General features: G+C 46.6%; 1 protein-coding gene across 2 annotated transcripts in view; it reads left to right on the top strand.

Annotated features, from left to right (window-relative positions):
- Positions 1-20,030, top strand: part of stpg1 (sperm-tail PG-rich repeat containing 1) — a 66,218-nt gene that overhangs the window by 24,226 nt on the left and 21,962 nt on the right. For both annotated transcript variants that reach the window (XM_070898466.1, XM_070898465.1), the window contains exons 3-4: positions 11,610-11,711; positions 12,055-12,234. In XM_070898466.1, coding sequence (XP_070754567.1) covers positions 11,610-11,711; positions 12,055-12,234 — 282 coding nt within the window. The remainder of the gene's footprint in view (positions 1-11,609; positions 11,712-12,054; positions 12,235-20,030) is intronic.

Below are 20,030 nucleotides of genomic sequence, written 5' to 3' on the forward strand. Positions count from 1 at the left end.
TTGGTTCCATAGAAATCAACTGTCAATTCGGCCTAAAAAGAATGAAAGGTTTAAGAACATAAGAAATAGGAGCAGGAGTAGGCCATTTGGCCCCTTGAGCCTGCTCCACCATTCAATAAGATCACTTGCATTTCCGTAGCGCCTTTCACGACCTCAGGACGCCCTCAAAGCGCTTTACAGCCAATGAAGTACTTTTTGAAGTGTGCTCACTGTTGTAATGTAGGAAACGCGGTAGCCAATTAAGTATAGCAAGCTCCCACAAACAGCAATGTGATAATGACCAGATATGTGTTGTTGATTGAGGGATAAATGTTAGCCAGGACACCAAGAGCACCTCTGTTCTTCTTTGAAATAGTGCCATGGGATCTTTAACGTCCATCTGAGAGGGCAGATGGGGCCTCGATTTTTCATCTTCTCTGAAAAACTATCCCTTCAAATAATGACTGCATAGGTTACTGTCACAAAATGGTTACTCCCAGCATATCATACATTCGCTTGTATAATTCATTCTTATTGTCCAAGGTAATATTAATGGCATGTACTCCTTTTCTATTTATTTAACATTATTATTAAGGGCCCAGCCGACCAAATCAGCGCAATTTTAAGAAAATGCCATTCGTAAAAATGCTACATCCTTTAGTGGTGCTGTTGCCTTTCCATGGGAAAGTGAGGATAGTGCCTCCTTGCCAAATAACGCTTCTGCCACTTGTTGGATACATTGGTGCACAGAGAACTGGCCAATTTAGCAAAGTCATCGGGGTGGCTTGAAAGGATCTGGCAGCACTGAGATTTAATGCAATGATTACCTTCGCAGTTATGGGCAGAGCTGATCTGTGATGAAATTCGTCTAGAAGTTGTGTTTAAGGAGACTCTGTGACAGCACCAATGACTAAGGCAGGTTTCTTCAGGTATACCCAAGTAGGTGTACCCACTTCTAACATATGGCTCCTGGGGGACAAGAGTGGGTGGATACCAAATGCCTGAGGTTGTAATTGTACATGCCTTTGTTCCATCCACATGAACTCCTGTTCCTCCTTCAAATCAAGGACTGCCATAGGAATGTCCAAAGAAATTCCCAGGCTGGACAGATTGTTTGCTGCGAGTGAAACAGGAGGTATCAGTGAGACTGCTGTAGAAAAATAGTCTTTTAATGGGAAAAAAAGCACCAAATTATACAGCAAGAGCATTGCCGAAATGGATAAGATCCAAATAAACAAGAACTTTAGATGCAATAAGAAGCAGTCAGTAAGAATCACAGGGGTGAAATTGCCCTTTTTTATAGACATACTCGCACCTCCGGGGGTGCTAATGGGGCGCAACAAAATTATCGCCTGGGGGAAGGGGTCTCGAACCTCCGGGTAAATTGCCCCAGACGTTTGGGGGCCATTGAGCTGTAACCACCCCATCCCCAATTTGTGCCCCGGGCTGGCGCACACACAGCGATGGCGTCATCGGCGTGCGCGCTGCTCCCATTGCGCCCCACGGGCGCTGGCTGATATCACCACCAGCTTTGCAGATCACCGGACATCCTCCGCCAGGGCGCCCCTTAAAGGGAAAGACGTTTGCGCCATGAGCCGCCATATTTTTCTGTCGGCTGACTCATCTGTCGGCCCGACAATGGTGGCCCGCGCCGCGACTGGGCCGCCATCCTGCAGCCCGGCACTCCGTTATGGGTGTCGGGCTCTGGGCTCGGTCGAGGACATCTCTGGTTGCCCAGAGGCAGCTGCCAAAGGGACTGCAGCGGCCTTCCCCTTTAATTGAATAGCATCACTGCTATGCGGAGCAACCGCGTAGCGCTGACGTTACCGGTGGAGCGCTGGTCTCCGGAGCAATGGACTCAGCGCCACATTACCATCCCGGGAGTGCCCCTCCACAGACACGGAACACCACCGATAGCCATCCGCCTCCATTGAGGGGCGGAAGGGACGAATTCTGCACCAGTGGCGGAACCTCCGGGCTGGGCGCTAAATGTCCCGGCCCCAGATGGTTACCGCCTCCAAACGGGGTGCGGGGTAATTTCATCCCCACAGAATCTTAAAGCACAAAAGGAGGCCATTTGACCCATCTTGTCTGTGCCAACTCTTTGAAAGAGATGTGCAATTAGTTCCATTCCCCCGCTCTTTTCCCATAGACCTACATTTTTTTCCTTTTCAAGTATATATCCAATTCCATTTTGAAAGGTACTTTTGAATCTGCTTCCACCACCCTTTCAGACAATGTGTTCCAGATCTTAACAACTCGCTACGTGAAAAAATTCTCCTAATATTCCCCTGGTTATTGACCTTGCCATTGGAAATAGTTTCTCTCTACCTACTCTATCAAAAGCCTTCATAACTTTGAACACTTCTATTACATATATGTATAAATTTATTAGAAAAGGGAATAGTGCAGGAGGACTGGCGGACATCTAATGTGATTCCTATGGACTCAGGAATCGGAAGGGCGGATTTTAATGGAGCTGATTGTGGCACCTTGCGAATCTAATGCTTAGGTCAACTGGTCGGATTCAGCAAGGCACACAATCTCCAAGTATTCTGGGTATGCTGAGAGAGCACCATCACTGCATTGACCCTGATATATTCTTACATAGCATAGCATAGAAAATTCACCTTTGGATGATTTAATATACTTTTCATAGGCAATCGATTAAGTAACTGTAACACAGTTTTTCTCTTTTGTATGTGGATGAGATAACTTAAGATTCATGACTGAAATTAACAGGGGAGCAATTGCAATTGCAGTTAAAAGAAAGAAAGACTTGCATTTATATAGCGCCTTTCACCACCACCAGACGTCCCAAAGTGCTTTACAGTCAATGAAGTACTTTTTGAAGTGCAGTTACTGTTGTAATAAGAACATAAGAACATAAGAAATAGGAACAGGACTAGGCCATACGGCCCCTCGAACCTGCTCCGCCATTCAATAAGATCATGGCTCCACTTCCCTGTCCGCTCCCCATAACCCCTTATCCTCTTAGTTTAAGAAACTATCTATTTCTGTCTTAAATTTATTCAATGTCCCAGCTTCCACAGCTCTCTGAGGCAATGAATTCCACGGATTTACAACCCTCTGAGAGAAGAAATTTCTCCTAATCTCTGTTTTAAATGCGCGGCCCCTTATTCTAAGATTATGCCCTTGAGGTCTAGTCTCCCCCATCAGTGGAAACATCCTCTCTGCATCCACCTTGTCAAGTCCCCTCATAATCTTATACGTTTCGATAAGATCACCTCCCATTCTTCTGAATTCCAATGTGTAGAGGCCCAACCTACTCAACCTTTCCTCATAAGTCAACCCCCTCATCTCCAGAATCAACCTAGTGAACCTTCTCTGAACTTCCTCCAAAGCAAGTATATCTTTTCGTAAATATGGAAACCAAAACTGCACGCAGTATTCTAGGTGTGGCCTCACCAATACCCTGTATAGCTGTAGCAAGACTTCCCTGCTTTTATACTCCATCCCCTTTGCAATAAAGGCCAAGATTCCATTGGCCTTCCTGATCACTTGCTGTATCTGTATACTATCCGTTTGTGTTTCATGCACAAGTGCCCCCAGGTCCCACTGTACTGCAGCACTTTGCAATCTTTCTCCATTTAAATAATAACTTGCTCTTTGATTTTTTCCGCAAAAGTGCATGACCTCACGCTTTCCAAAATTATACTCTACCTGCCAATGTTTTGCCCACTCACTTAGCCTGTCTGTGTCATTTTGCAGATTTTTGTGTCCTCCTCACACGTCGCTTTTCCTCCCACCTTTGTATCGTCAGCAAACTTGGCTACGTTACACTCAGTCCCTTCTTCCAGGAATGCAGGAAACGCGTGAATAGAAAATGAATAGAAAGGGCTTACATGCCATTAATATTACCACAGCAGCAATTGATCTAACGCGTAATTTTAATGCTTTATGCTTTTGATGAAAAGCCTGAACTGATAGAAGTACATGTTAGAAATGTAGGTGCACGCTGTGCATGATTTTCTGATCATTTTGTCTAATATGCACTGAGGCTCCCTGCCAGTGGTTTATAATCGGAAAATGAACTCTTTAGCACTCATTCATTTTTCATGTTTGTGCATTTTTCTCACGATCCTGTGGCTGTATTTCGAACATCAGTGAGGATTTTGGTTGATATGATTTAGGGAAGGAAATTGAACTGAAATATACAATTATTTAAAAGCTGGTAAGCAATTAAGTATTGGGGCCAATTTTCCACATTGCCAATTTTTGGCGCAGCTGAAGTGGTACATCCGATTTTTTAGTGGCCGACTGCGCCAAAGAAAAGTTGTAAGTTTTGCCGTAATAAATTTTGAATTTGGCATGGCACAGATTGTTCTGAAGCTCTGTGGGGAGAGCTTAAAAAACTGAGGTTGCCAGGGTAATGAAGGACACACTGAAGGGATGTGGTTGGAAAGTGGAACATACACAAGACATAAGCAATTGTAGAGCCCCAGTGTCGCTCCTATCCCAGGCCGAATGGCCCCCACTGCCCCCGCACCGCTCCTATCCCAGGCCGAATGCCCCCCCCCCCCCGCCCCCGCACCGCTCCTATCCCGGGCCGAATGCCCCCCCCCCCCGCCCCCGCACCGCTCCTATCCCGGGCCGAATGCCCCCCCCCCCCCCGCCCCCGCACCGCTCCTATCCCAGGCCGAATGGCCCCCTGCCCTGGTGCTGGTGTCGTTCCATTACAACTATTTTAAACATACATTTAACCAAGTACCCACCTTGTTAAAGGGGCACAACCATTTTAATTAAACTATAAATCAAATGCCCCCTAAAAAAGGGGCACTAGAACCGACAAATTAACAAATTAAACTTTAGACATTAAACAGTCAAATTAAAATTTGGTTGCCGAGGGTGATGATGCACAGCAGTCCCTCTGATGCACCATCGTTCCATTACAGCAAGAATAAACAGACACAACTATTCTTAGTTGTTTCAACTGAGTTGTATGTTTAATTTGAAGGAACTGCTTTCCATCATCCTCGACTGCCTCTGGGCAGCTCATTGTATAAGTAACAACAGCAACTTCCATAAGCACCTTTCAGTTTTTGCTCCAAGCCTCTTCACATTAGGAGGTGTCGCTCCTATCCCGGGCCCAATGACCCCCGCCCCTGGTGCTGGTGTCGCTCCTATCCCGGGCTTCTTTTGAAGCCGAGCACCGAGCTCCTGTGTCCAGCTGAGGGAGCGACCCTGCCAGCTGGCGTTCTGACCCTATGTGCCTCGAGCCCGGTGAGCAGAAGTTCGATGGTGGGGTGGAACTTCAAGTCACAATTTCCAGTTACAACTTGAATAAATTTAGTTTCTCTTTTCCCTCTGCAAAAGGAAACATGCATCATGCAGTTCTGTATGAAATTAATGTCTTCTTCCCTCCCTCCAAAACCAAACTCAGCTCCGCTAAAACAATGCCATCTTCTCTGCGCAATTTTCTTAAGTTCCCGTAAAGTTTTTCAGAACGGTGCACTGCGCCATTTAAAAAAAAATCGTAGTTGGCCAAACTCGCAGAAATGGCCAAAGCTATCACAGCTGGCAGGTTCCGCCCCCAGTGACGTAAAAAAATCGGGAATGCAAAAAATCGGCCGCAAGTAGTTTACAATGGCACAGAAACTGGCAAAACTTGCAGATTTTATTCTGCTCCAAAAAAAAACAGCGGCCACCAAAAAAACGCGCAGAATGGTGGCGAAAATTGAGTCCTATATTTCTATGGGTATCAATAGAGGGTGGTCAAAAAGAAGGGATTTGAGAAGGCTTTTAAAGGAGAGAGAAATACAAAAGTTGAGGGAAGAAGTTCCAGGTTGTGGTCTAAGACAGCTGAAGGTTCTGTCAACAATGATGGGCCAATGGAAGGAGGATGCACAAAAGGGTAGAGTCAGAGGACTAAAGGATATCGGCAGAAATATAAGGCTGCAGCAGGTTACTCACATAGGCCGGAATCTTTCCAACCCTGCGAGTGCGGGTTCGGAGGCGGGTCCACTGTCAAAATGGCCCTGATTGACAGCGGGATGGGATCCCGCTCTGAACCTGCCTCTTTGCATGTTCCTCAACTGTCGGGTCTGCGTGCGGATCGCAGACCTGACCCCAAGTGGCAGGCTAGGTAGTTTAGTGCTATTTAAGAGGATTAAAAGCAGGCACTTACAATTTTACCAAGTTTTTGACACGTTTGCCGTCTCTCGGGTTTCACACCAGGTAAGTGTGTTGGATTCTCAGTGACTCACCATTGCTTTGATTGGTTGACATGTGCAGAAGTGGTATAAAAGCTACCATTTCACAGTTGTTCACTTTCCAATGTCAGAAGCTGAAGCTTTCAGGATTTGGAAGAAACTTTTGAGTTGTATGCAGCTTGGAAGTGTTTGCAGTGAACTCTCTATTCACTGTCACCTCCTTGGAGCAACCTTTCTCACCATTGACTGAATGCTTCTGTCATCTGAACCTCACCTACCATCTATTCCAGCAGCATCGGTTCCCTTGAAAAAAAGCTCATCTTGGTTCTCAGAATCCCACCACAATCATCCCCAACACCAACATCACTAAATACACCAGCAACACCAACACCAACCTTCTCCGCAATCACTTGATGCTGCACAGGACACAGGGCATCAGCACCCGACCACATTGCTGCCTGGGAGGCCAGTGATGGCCTCACCATGGCCACATTTACTTCACTTGATGCTGTACACCCTGGCTGCCATATGATGCGCCAGGTTGGCACCACCCCACACCAGTACCATAAAGCTTCTCTGCAATGCTCAAGCCATTTGATTCACACTTATCACCATTGTGCAGGGTACCCTTATGTCTGACCATTCATTACAACTCACTAAGTCACTTCCAAAGGTGCACACAAATCTGTCCAGGAACTCAAAGTATTCAAAATAAAGATTTCAATGTTTGACAACACATTTGCAGAAATTCTGCATGAACATTGGCTAAAAGACCCAAGTGCCTACCGTTGTGTGTTGTTAGTATGATTGTATGATTGGATAAGGATGGGGGTGAATTTGGGGAGCGGCTAGTGAGATGGGAAAGTGATAATGTAGATAGAGGGATGGGTAGAAGTGCAAGGTAAGTTGCTGTGAGTAAGGATATGCAGGGGTAGATTAGGGAAAGCAGAGTGATGGGAATGTGACGAGAGGCACAGCAGAATGAGGCTAAATGTGGCTTTGCAGTAATAGAAACATAGAAACATAGAAAATAGGTGCAGGAGTAGGCCATTCGGCCCTTCGAGCCTGCACCACCATTCAATGAGTTCATGGCTGAACATGCAACTTCAGTACCCCATTCCTGCTTTCTCGCCATACCCCTTGATCCCCTAGTAGTAAGGACTACATCTAACTCCTTTTTGAATATATTTAGTGAATTGGCCTCAACAACTTTCTGTGGTAGAGAATTCCACAGGTTCACCACTCTCTGGGTGAAGAAGTCTCTCCTCATCTCGGTCCTAAATGGCTTACCCTTATCCCTAGACTGTGACCCCTGGTTCTGGACCTCCCCAACATTAATAAGAACATAAGAACATAAGAATATAAGAATTAGGAACAGGAGTAGGCCATCTAGCCCCTCGTGCCTGCTCCGCCATTCAAAAAGATCATGGCTGATCTGGCCGTGGACTCAGCTCCACTTACCCGCCCACTCCCCATAACCCTTAATTCCCTTATTGGTTTAAAATCTATCTATCTGTGATTTGAATACATTCAATGAGCTAGCCTCAACTGCTTCCTTGGGCAGAGAATTCCACAGATTCACAACCCTCTGGGAGAAGAAATTCCTTCTCAACTCGTTTTTAAATTGGCTCCCCCGTATTTTGAGGCTGTGCCCCCTAGTTCTAGTCTCCCCGACCAGTGGAAACAACCTCTCTGCCTCTATCCTGTCTATCCCTTTCATGATTTTAAATGTTTCTATAAGATCACCCCTCATCCTTCTGAACTCCAACGAGTAAAGACCCAGTCTACTCAATCTATCATCATAAGGTAACCCCCTCATCTCCGGAATCAGCCTCGTGAATCGTCTCTGTACCCCCTCCAAAGCTAGTATATCCTTCCTTAAGTAAGGTGACCAAAACTGCACGCAGTACTCCAGGTGCGGCCTTACCAATACCCTGTACAGTTGCAGCAGAACCTCCTTGCTTTTGTACCCCATCCCTCTCGCAATGAAGGCCAACATTCCATTCGCCTTCCTGATTACCTGCTGCACCTGCAAACTAACTTTTTGGGATTCATGCACAAGGAGGCTTTATGTGGCGGTCGGAAGAGAGGGCTGTGGCTGGTGAGGTGACCAGGGTCAGGGACCTGCTCGATGGCGGAGGAGCGGGCTGGATGGCGCCAGACACGCTGGCGCGGCGCCTAAATTCTGCCAACGTCCGCCACGCGGCCGATGCCATCGAGTCGCTAAAAACAGCTCTGGGCCCTGACTGGTGCATCGAGGAGGCTCAAGCACGTGGGGAGATCCCGTCCGAACTGACCTCCGTCCGGACGGAATTCCTCATCGGCGCCAAACCCCGGAACCTCCCTCGGGGGCCGGCGCATCACAACTTGAGCCGCCTCGGGGAAATCCCCTCCGTGCCTTTCAGTTCCGCGCGGAGGGGTTTCCTGTACGGGCTGCTCCTGCACACCCTCAACTTTGCCATCCTCGCCGGCCGTCCGGACACGCCATGGCGTACCATCTTGCCGTCCGGAGGAGGCGGGGGTCCCCGATGGAGGGCACTCTACGCAGGGGTCCTCCCACTATTCATCGGGGACTTGGCCTGGAGGGTGGTGCACGGAGCAGTGCCGTGCAATAAATTTTTAAGCCGGTTCACGGACTCCCAGGCCGCCTGCAATTTCTGCGGTCTGGAGGAGTCCGTGTTCCATGTTTTTATTGAATGCACAAGATTGCAGCCCCTGTTCCACTATTTGAAGGGGCTGCTCCTGAAATTCTGGCTGCACTTCAGTCCCACTCTCCTGATCTTTGGGCACCCTGTGCGGAGGGGAGCGGGTAGGTCCGAAGGCCTCCTCGTAGGACTGCTCCTGGGCACGGCCAAGGGTGCCATCAGCCGGCCCAGGCAGCGGGCGGTCGAGGGGGTCGTTCAACCTGACTGCCTGCCTCTCTTCCGCTCTTACATCCGGTCCAGGGTGTCCTTGGAGATGGAGCACGCGGTGTCCACCGGTACGCTCGCGGCCTTCCGCGAGAGGTGGGCACCGGAGGGACTGGAGTGCATCATCACGCCCGGCAACCAAATTTTAATTTGATTTTACGTTTTTTAAGTTTAATTTGTTTTAATTGCCGGTGCTTTTAGTGTCCCCCTCTCCTTTTATAGGGGGCACTGGAAAAAGGAAAAATTTGATTTTAGTGCCCAAAAAAAACCCACAAAAAAAACCCCAAAAAAACCAAAAAAGGGCCTTGTAAATGTCTTGTGTGTGTCATCCAGGTCGGGTGGCACGGATACATGTTTTATGTTTTGCAGGTTAACTCAAAAGAGTTTCATGCACAAGGACGTTTCGTGATCTACTGTAATCATTGAAAGGTTTGCTCCACGGCATCCTTCTGATGACATCATTGCTTGTGTCTTCCTGTGCCATGCACAACCAGGCTGCGTTGGTGTCCTGGGGAGGTCTCTTCCATTCATTGGAAAGGAAGAGAACCTCCCAGCGTGCTGTGACTCTCTCCATAAGCATCTGGAGGGAGTCATGGGAGAGTCTGGGTGCAGCTGTGCACCTCTGTGCGGTCATTGTCAGTGTTTGCACGGGGGTCCCCGATGGAGTGCACTCTACGCGGGAGTCCTCCCATTATTTATTGGGGACTTGGCCTGGAGGGTGGTGCATGGAGCAGTCCCGTGCAATAAATTTTTAAGCCGGTTCACGGGCTCCCAGGCCACCTGCAATTTCTGCGGACTGGAGGAGTCCGTGTTCCATGTTTTTACTGAATGTGCGAGGTTGCAGCCCCTGTTCCAATATTTAAAGGGGCTGCTCCTGAAATTCTGGTTGCACTTCAGTCCCACACTCCTGATCTTTGGGCATCCTGTGCGGAGGGGAGCGGGTAGTTCCGAGGGCCTCCTCGTAGGACTGCTCCTGGGCACGGCCAAGGGTGCCATCAGCCGGTCCAGCCGAGGGGGTCGTTCAGCCTGACTGCCTGCCTCTCTTCCGTGCCTACATCCGGGCCAGGGTGTCCTTGGAGATGGAGCACGCGGTGTCCACCGGTACGCTCGCGGCCTTCCGAGAGAGGTGGGCGCCGGAGGGACTGGAGTGCATCATCACCCCCGGCAACCAAATTTTAATTTGATTTTATGTTTTAAAGTTTAATTTGTTTTAAATGCCGGTTTTAGTGTCCCCCAAAAGATAGGGGGCACTTGTAAATTATGGTTTTAGAGCCCCCAAAAAAAACACAAAAAAAAACTGCAAAAATACAAAAAAAAAGGGTCTTGTGAAATGTTTGTAGGGACACTTGATTTAATGTTGATTTTGTTTACTCAAAAAGAGTTGTCAGTGTTTGCAGCAGCTCAGTGCTGTCGAACACTGACAGAAGGACTGTCAAAAAAAATTGGCCATGGTCCCTTTAAGGAAACCAGCTGATGGTGCGTCATCAGATGACGTCATCAGACCGGCTTTCTGTTAATTGACCGGGACCCTCGCAGGGCGGGTTAACAAGCCCAATCATCGGAAGATTGTGTTGAGAGGGCGGAATGGAGCTGGGAGCGCGTTCCTCACAAGCCACCATTGCCGGCTGCAATCACTGTTGGCGAGATCGCGGCCATAGAGAGGGAAAGGTCAGGGAGAGATTTGAAGATGAAGATAAGGAATTTGAGAAAGGGATCATGTCGGTTAGTGAAGATGGGAGTGATAAAGCAGCAGAAGTCACTGCAGGAGAGCATACAAGTAGCTTTTTGGACAAATTGGAGTTTGTAGAGGTTGGGAGAACAGAAAGGCAGACACTGGAATAACTGCGCCTGGAGATGAAAAAAGCACTGGTAAGGGTTTCAGTATACAGCACTGGCATAAGAGCAGGGAGGGCAGTATTACACAGGTGGAAATAGACAATGTTGGTGATGGATATGATGTTTGGTTAATAGCTCAGCTGAGGATGGAACAGAATGCCAAGCTTTCAGTTGGACTGGTTCACTCTGAGCAAGTGGCTGGGATGCGAAATGGAATCAGTGGTAAGGAAGCTGAATTTCTGCTGAAAGCCACACTGGTGACTTCAATATTCCAGATATTAAGTTCAGGTTGATATCAGACACGCAGTCTAATAGCACAGAGGCAGTTGTGAGATTAAGATAGGTGATAAAGAGGTGGAACTGGGTTTCATCAGCCTAGATGTGGCGGCTGATCCCATGCTTGTGGGTGATGTTGATGAGGGGCAAGGACGAAACTTGGGAGATTCTGGAAGCGACAATGTGAGGGTGAGAAGAAAAGCTATTGCTGGAGATGTGGTGGTTGTGTGTGCATAGAGAGGAGTGGAATCATTCATAGGCAGTCCCATGCAGCTGGATAATGAATAGAGGTCTGAATGAAGGTACATCCTTTATAGTAATCACTTTCTTTTAATTCCCTGCTATGATACTGGTGGTCATCCTTTAATACATAAATCTCACATGCTGCTGTTTTGATTCAGTATCAGTAAGGTTTTATACTGACTTTCTTTTACAGGATGAAAACCCAGGACCAGGTTCCTATGATTATTCTCATGGATCAATGGAAACCTTCAGCACCTCCATCTCCAATCGAGGAATGGGCGGGCTTGCATCCAAAGTGAGTTTTTATATTTTCTTATAATCATGTAACTGTGATACCAAGGTAAATATTAAGCCCTTGTTTGCTAAGCTTTTGCTGTGTGCTAATTGTTCTGCAAATGGTAGGGTCTTTCTGCAAAAGCTAATCAGACAGCCTTCGTAAAACAGAAAAATAGCAGAAACTGCATCTTACAGATCATCTGAGGTTTTAGTGTGGGAAGTCTTAATCAGTCCCAGATAAATGTAAGTCTACATCTGTATTGTGATTAGAGCCTGAAATGCATTGTGTCCTTTCCAGGTTGTTCTCTTGCTCCCATTATTGTTCCAATGATAAGATTTCTCTCTTTTTGCCCACTGCTTAGGCAGTCCGCCTTGAACGGAGGAAAATAAATTATACACCAGGAGCAAATGCATACAACATTCCATCTCCATTTTTGTCAAAGATGGACTATCACATGGGGAACAGCAGTATGTTCCAGCTGCCCATCGCCACGAAAGTGGATGATCCCAAAAAGGGGACGCCAGGTCCCAGTGAGTATAATGTGAGTAGTGAGATTCAAGATAGATAAAAGGTTGCTTCGTACAGTGCTGTAATTGGAGCAAGCATCAGAGAGTTACAGAGTGAGTGAAGCAGTCTGGGTCATGTTACAATGCACACTACATGGGGGTGTAAATTAGTTAATTGTTCATTATAGTGATTTCTTTCAAGTTTTTTTTTACTGTTTATTATGGATATTTATCATGTATGTGCGAATTCTGTGCTGGTAAAAATCAGTAGTAATATTTTTATTCAAGTAAAAATGCAATTGTTGTTTTTCTGATTACTTAATACACTGTGCAATGTTATTGAACTGTACAGACTGTAGGATGTTTTCCACTCTACTTTGATTCATACATCTCGGGTATTACAGGAAGAACTCCATGTAACGCAAAGTTTAGGCTTAAAACCAATTGTTAGTTCATTACAGAAAAACCAACTAAAAATTACAGAACAAGACTTCTTCGAGATTGATGGAAGACATACAATCACCCATCCAGCCAGTTGCTGCTGCTGTTGATTGTAGGCTCGTGGAGCTAGGGAAGATGGTGGATCCCGGCTGCTTGCTTCTCTCCTCCTGCTTGTGTTTCCTTCTCGTCATCTCTCTCTTGTTCTTCCTTCTGTTGTTCCCCTTCGTGGTTGTTGTTCCTTTGACCTGTTGTTCCGAGATGTTTTACTTCTGTAAGCTCCTTCATATATATCCATTCGATTATACAAGTCTCCTGCTGGGCTGCTTTCAGTTACTGGATGAGTCTCGATGGCTGTGATGATGGGTTTGGATCTATTTGGCTGGCCACAATTCACACCTCGTTAACTGTTGCTTCCAGCACTCGTCTGTGCATGGAATCAGCAGGGCCAAAGATAACTCCTTATCTTTTACATCTCGCTATCCAAAAATGCACGTCTTGTGGGATCTTTTGTGGTCCTGAATTTTCACAGACTTGTAGTCTCCATAGGGAACTGGTTTTTCCCCTCCGGCCAATTAATCCATGGGCTCCTCTGCTTGATTGTATCAAAACCCTTTGTCTCGATGTTAATCGGGTCTCGCTCCTGACCCCAGAAATTGCATTTATCAGTGATGAGTCACCACCTGGCCCAGGCTGATGCTCTTTCTCCCGCCCAACAGTCCCACAGGTTTTTGTTTAAACCATTTTAGTCCGTGGCCTCTTGCTGTGCCCCGATCATAAAACGTGTAAACCCTTACAAGACTGAGAAGGCCTCAGCTTTGATGCCTAATCTGCTTTGATGATTTCAGTCTGGGAGAGGGAAACCATGGTTTGTATTTCCTCAGATATGCCTTATCCAACCATTATAAATGAACTTTCTTGCACTTAATCAGAGTGCAAACTATTCCTGGTTAATGATATTGCAGTTGTGTAAGGCATATCACATTGTCTTATTTCCTCTTCTGAGAACAACAAATCAAAAATTGTTGTGGAACTTTCAGGTGTTACATTTTACTTGATGTAGAATTTCATAACAACAACAACTTGCATTTATATAGCTACTTAACATAATAAAAAACAGGGGCGAAGATGAGAGATGTTACTTACGGAGGTGGAAGTAGGCGGTCTTGGTGCTGGAGATTATATGGGGTCGGAAGCTCGGCTCAGTGACAAATAGGACACCAAAGTTACGAACTGTCTGTTTGAGCCTCAGGGAGAGGGATGGAGTCGGTGGCTAGGGAACGGGGAACGGAGTTTGTAATGGGAATACCTTTGGTCTCCCCAATATATAATTGGAGGAAATTTTTGCTCAGCCATTACTGCATGTTGGACAAGAAGCGTGACGAATCAGAGACAATGGGGGCAAGTTTCGGCCTGAGTTGTTCCTATTTTTTTGGAGCAACTAGTTTAGAATGGAGCATCTTAGAAATTGCAATTCTCGGCATTTAGTTTGCTCCAGTTCTAGTGAGTTAGAACAGTTTCATTGTAGAACAGATTTGTTTTTCAAAAGGGGGCGTGTCCAGCCACTTATGCCTATTTTGCAAGTTTAGGCAGCGAAAACTTACACCAAACTAACTTAGAATGGAGTAAATGTAGATTTTTGTACGCTCAGAAAAACCTTGCCAACACTTACAAATCAGGCGTAGGGAACGAGAGATGGGGGGGTGGGGGGCGGGAAGGGAAGGGAAGTAATTACATTTTACAAGCATTTAACAGTTTCACGTCGACAAATAAAGAGCAATCCTGAATAATAAATGATAAATAAAGCAAATATTAAAAATATTGAATTTTCCTACCTGTCTGAAGCAGCAGCAGCAGCCTTCCGAGCTGCGAAGTTACTTGTAGGCTGCCAGGCCGTTTGGTCAGGAGACAGGGGCGGGAGATGTTCGTGAGGTGGGCCACAGAGACACAGATGCCGGCAGCACAGCAGCCTCCGAGCTGCAAAGTTATTTGTAGGCTGCCAGGCCATTTGGCCAGGAGACAGGGGAGGCGTACAAAGCACCAAGAGGGAGAGCCAGCCAGCCAGCAAGTTTAAAAGTTCAAGTTTTACTTCAAGTTTGGGTGCTGCATTATCAATGCCACGGATTATGCAATGGTTCTCCATCAATTCGCTGCATAGGAGAGAATTGATTGAAGCTCACCGCACCAGGAACGCCATAGCCCGTAGGCTGATGGGCAGGAGACCTTACCCATGTCGGCAATATCAAGCCAGGCGTTCGGACCTGGACATGAGCGAGGCTGATTGTGTCAAAAGGCTGCGTTTCCGCAGAGATCTGTTGTTGAGATCTGTGATATGCTGAGAGCAGATTTGCAGCCCAGAAGCAGAATGCTAACTGCCTTGTCTATTGAAGTGAAGGTAACAGCTGCACTTGTCTTCTATGCCTTGGGATCGTTTCAAGCTACAACTGGAGATGTGTGTGCCATCTCTCAACGTGCAATACATGCCTGCGTTTACCAGGTCACGGCTGCACTGTATGCGCGGAGGAATGACTTCATCAATTTCCCAATGACTGCACAAGCGATCCATGAGATGTCTGTGGGCTTCTTCAGGATTGCTGGCTTCCCAAAGGTACAGGGCTGCATTGATTATACCCACATCGCCTTGCGAGCACCTGTGGAGGATTCCGAGCAGTACAGTAATAGAAAAGGTTTCCACTCCATTAATGTGCAGCTCGTGTGTGACGACAAGCAGCGCATCATGTCAGTCGGATGCAAGATACCCTGGCAGCACCCATGATGCAACAGCATTATATCTGACTTGTTTGAGCAGCAGCCAGAAAGGAGAGCTGGCTACTGGGAGACAAAGGGTACGGCCTGGCCACCTAGCTCATGACGCCCCTACGCGTAACACGGACGGAAGCTGACCATCAATGCAACATGGCGCACATTGCGACGCGCAGCATCATAGAGAGGACCATTGGCATCTTGAAACAGCATTTCCGATGCCTGGACCATTCCGGAGGCCACTTGCAATACTCTCCTCAAATTGTCGGTCACTTCACTGTTGTGTGCTGCATGCTGCATAATTTAGCCATCATGAGGCAGCAGGAGCTGGTAGTGGAACCAGAAGACCCACATGAGGGGCCAATGCCTGATGATAGTATTACGGAAGAGCAGGATGAAAATGATGACGACGATCAGGAAAGCATGCAAGTGCCTGATGCCGGAGCACGAGGTCGGAGGAGGGTGGTCCATCGTGCTCCTTTAACGATTGCTCGAGCCCTGCGCCAGCAGCTCATCCGTGAACACTTCAATTACTGATGCCTGAGGGCTCTGCGACCACTGTTGTACATGGACATGTTTATTCTTTGCAGTTGTTCCTATGTTGTGTTGTGTTAATGGAACATGATTCAGTTTTAATGAAAAAATATTTTATTGAAAAGTTAACGTTAGTGTAATAAAATTTTTGTTGTATCAAACTTTACTTTTTAATATGACTCTTTAAGATCACTTAAAAACTTTAAGATCACTTATAAACTTGTAAAGTTACAAAAGTTACAAAACAATTTCAATTTGAAAAACGTTACTACAGTTACATCAAGAACAAGAACAAAAGCAGCAAAGAAAGGCTGCAACCATCTCTCATCCACATCTCAGTGAATGTTCACATCTTCATGGGGGTGTCATTTGATTGGCCGGGCTGTGTGCCCTTATTGCAGCAGCTACCTCCATAAGGGCCGTCACTTGCATGCCCTCCCTGATGGCCTGTGCCGTCGATTGCACTCCCTCAGACATTCCCTCCCTCATTTCCCGTGTCATTACTGCTACTTCTCCTGTCAGTACCATTACCTCTTCACCCACTGCACTGACGCTACCGATGAGTGATCGGGTAAGCTCATTGGCCTCCACACCCAATGCCACAACCTGAGCCGCATCTGTTCCACGCTGCATCTCAGGAGAGCGTATCTCCAACCTCCTTCTCCTCTGCCTGGGTCTGCCTTGTGACACCACTACACTGGGAGCCGCGGGCTAGGATGGCGGGACGCTCGGTGTTCCAAATGGCAGCACTAGAGTGGGAGACGCGGGCTGGGATGGTGCGGCCCTGGGTCTTGCATTTAGCACCACTCGAGTGCGAGCCGTGGGCTGGGATGGTGGGTCAGTGGGTGTAAACTGCTCAATTATATCAGAGGCACCACTGGGACCCGCAACGTCGGAATCAAAACCATGGAAGGTGGAACCAGAACCTATGCGAGTGGGAGGCACAGGCTGGGACGCTGGGGCACTGGCTGTAAACTGCTGCATTACACCAGCAGCACCACTGGGACCCGCAACATCGGAATCAAAACCATGGAAGCTGGAACCAGAATCTATGCAAGGGGTTGAAACTCTGATGTCCGCTAATGCGGGTTCATAAATATTAATTTGGAAGGTCTCCCCTGAAGACATTTCAGTCATCGCTGCCTGCAGCCAGTCTGGATCGTCCGCATTTGGTTCATCTGGTTCTTGTTCTGGATCTTCAGGATCTTCAGGGTTGGCATCATCATCATCTTCTTCTGCAAAATATATCAGAACAGTCAAATGTTTAGCAGGAGAGGAGGGGGCAGGATGGGTGGCATGAGTACTCTCACACATAGCAGGCCAGGCAGCAGGTTGATTTGAAGGGCCACGATGCATTTTCAGGACTTACCCTCTTCATCACGTGCGGGCCCAGCTTGTGCTGTACTGATTGCTTTTCTCCATGTACGACTCATTATAGCAGCTACCCTCTGTTCCAAGGGTGTCAGTGGATGCAGATTTGCCGGGCCTCCTCCTGTTCGAGTTGTTTCCCTTTTGTTGTGGGCCAATTTCTTTAGCAAAGATTAAAATATAACTTTTTACAGAGTGCGTCTTTCTGCAGGATGGGACATATACACATAGTCACATTTACAATTACGATTCCATTGAAAAATGAAAATATTACTTGCACTAACTACTTGACCATTTTTTTTTACATTGGCTTCCAGATCTCCTGGTATGCACCACTGTGCAGTAATCTTCTGCAACTTGGTTCCAGCGTTTCTTCATTTCTTTGGGTGGCACTTTTATGCGACCTCTGTTGCTGCTATCCAGCTCCTGCCATCTCTGCTCAATGACGTTAACTAATGTCTCCACTTCCTCATGCAAGAAATTACTTGTTCTTGGTGGACATTGTTCCATTGCTGTATTTAATTGACACCATGATTTTTCAAAACACACAGTCCTTATTTTGCATGCACCTATGCAGCACTAGTTCTGGAAGTTTAGCAGCAAAAAGCAGCACTCACTGATTTCAGCAGGTGATTTCTTCAACAGTGCTGCTAAAAGCACTCCTTCAGGCACAAAAAATCAGGAAAGTTCACTCACAAGCCTTTCCACAGCTCCACAAAACAAAAAAGCACTTTTGCAGATGAAGCTTTAAAAATGGCCAAGTGCCAATGTTTATTTCACACTGCGCATGCACGCACGCTCCAGCGCGCATGCATAGGGCTGCCGGCACGACATCAGCTTCTCCGACCTAGCCCCACCCCCCTGCAGTCAGAGAATCGGTGCCACGCTTTGGCCCCGCTAACCTGGAATGGAGCAGATTTACATCGTAGAATTATTCAGTGAGTTTTTGACGCACTTTTCAGCGCCAAAAACAGGCGTGGCTCTCAGAGCTACGCTGTTCTAGGCGCGGCCCGATACTTGAGCCCAATGGAGGTGTCGAGAGAGGAACTGGTGAGTTTGAACTGGGTGTCGTCAGCGTACATGTGGAACTTGATGTTGTGTTTCCGGATGATGTTGCTGAAGAACAGCATGTGGATGAGAAATAGCAGGGGGCCAAGTATAGATCCTTGGGGCACACTAGAGCAGTGCTCCCTCTAAGCTGCATGGCCATGTGACCACGAGGCTGTCTGCCAGTCCTGCACAGCCCAGAACTGGCTTTTCCAATGTTAAATTCCGTGCAACCCCAAAAAGAATTAGGAGGAACATTGCTCCAGACATAACATTGTGGGATCAGGAAGAGAAGCATGTGATTCTCTAGTTATGATTGGATAGATAGGAATGAAACCAGCTGGACAATGGAGGAGAGATGTTAGAGGAGGATGGTGTGGCCAGCCATGTGAAATGCTGCAGACAGGTCGAGGAGGATAAGGAGGGATAGTGTACTGATTTAACTTCTTTTTAGGCTACTTTGATTCAGTTGGTAGCTCTCTCACCTCTGTCAGAAAATTGTGGATTAAAACCCCATTGTGAACTTGAGCACATAATTTGAGTTGGCACTACAGTGCAGAGGGAGCACTGTATTGTCAGAGTCCTGTCTGCTATTCTCAGGTGGATGTAAGAGGTTTCATGGCACTATTTGAAGAACATTAAGGAATTCTGGTCAATATTGCGCTATTGCCGAACACCAATTTTAACCCCTTATTTTGTTATAGAGTAAAAAATACAAAGCAGCAGGAGCAGTAGGAAAGAAAGAGAGAAAGCAAAAAAGAAAGACGGAAAGAGAGAAAGAAAGAGAGAAAGAAAGAATTTATATAGCGTCTTTCATGACCATCGAACATCCTAAAGCGCTTTACAGCCAATGAAATACTTTTGGAGTGTAGTCGCTGTTGAAACGTAGCAAACACAGCAACCAATTTGCACACAGCAAGATCCCACAAACAGCAATGTGATAATGACCAGATAATCTGTTTTGTTATGTTGATTGAGGGATAAATATTGGCCAGGACACCGGGGATAACTCCCCTGCTCTTCTTCAAAATAGTTCCATGGGATCTTTTACATCCACTTGAGAGAGAGCAGATGGGTTAACGTCTCATCTGAAAGACGGCACCTCCAACAATGTAGCACTCCCTCAGCATTGCACTGGAGTGTCAGCCTAGATTTAGGAGAGCAAGGGCAGATGCAGAAACAGTCGCAGGCAGACAACGAGGGAGCAGAATATAAGCACAGGGAGAGAATACAAATCATCCTTCATTTTAGACCTACAAGCAAAACTGTCGGAAATACACTGGTGTGTGCAATAATAAAAGATAACGATAAAAGTAACTTGCCAAAGTATGCGTCTCATTTCAGGATTTCTGACTATTTCTCCACTGAAGGAACTTGGTATAATTTATATTAAAATGCTATTGTCAAATTTAACTCAGAAAGGTTTAAAATCTTTCTAACAGCCAAGGACTGGAGAAAGGTGTGAATTAATGCCAGACAAACCATTTTGTTCAATGATGCTGCTTGAATACCACTCCAGCTTGAGACAATGTAAGTTGGTTAGAGCTTGTTGTAAACCATCAATACTCAATATTATGTCAGGATGGACCTATTCATTTGAGAACAGCACGATATAGTTTTGAAGTATTTTCACCCAGAAGGGCAGTAGCTGATTTATTTGGCAGTCCCACTGGCCAATGCA

This window comes from Pristiophorus japonicus, chromosome 14 (assembly GCF_044704955.1).
Source record: "Pristiophorus japonicus isolate sPriJap1 chromosome 14, sPriJap1.hap1, whole genome shotgun sequence".
Classification (NCBI taxonomy): Eukaryota; Metazoa; Chordata; class Chondrichthyes; family Pristiophoridae; genus Pristiophorus; species Pristiophorus japonicus.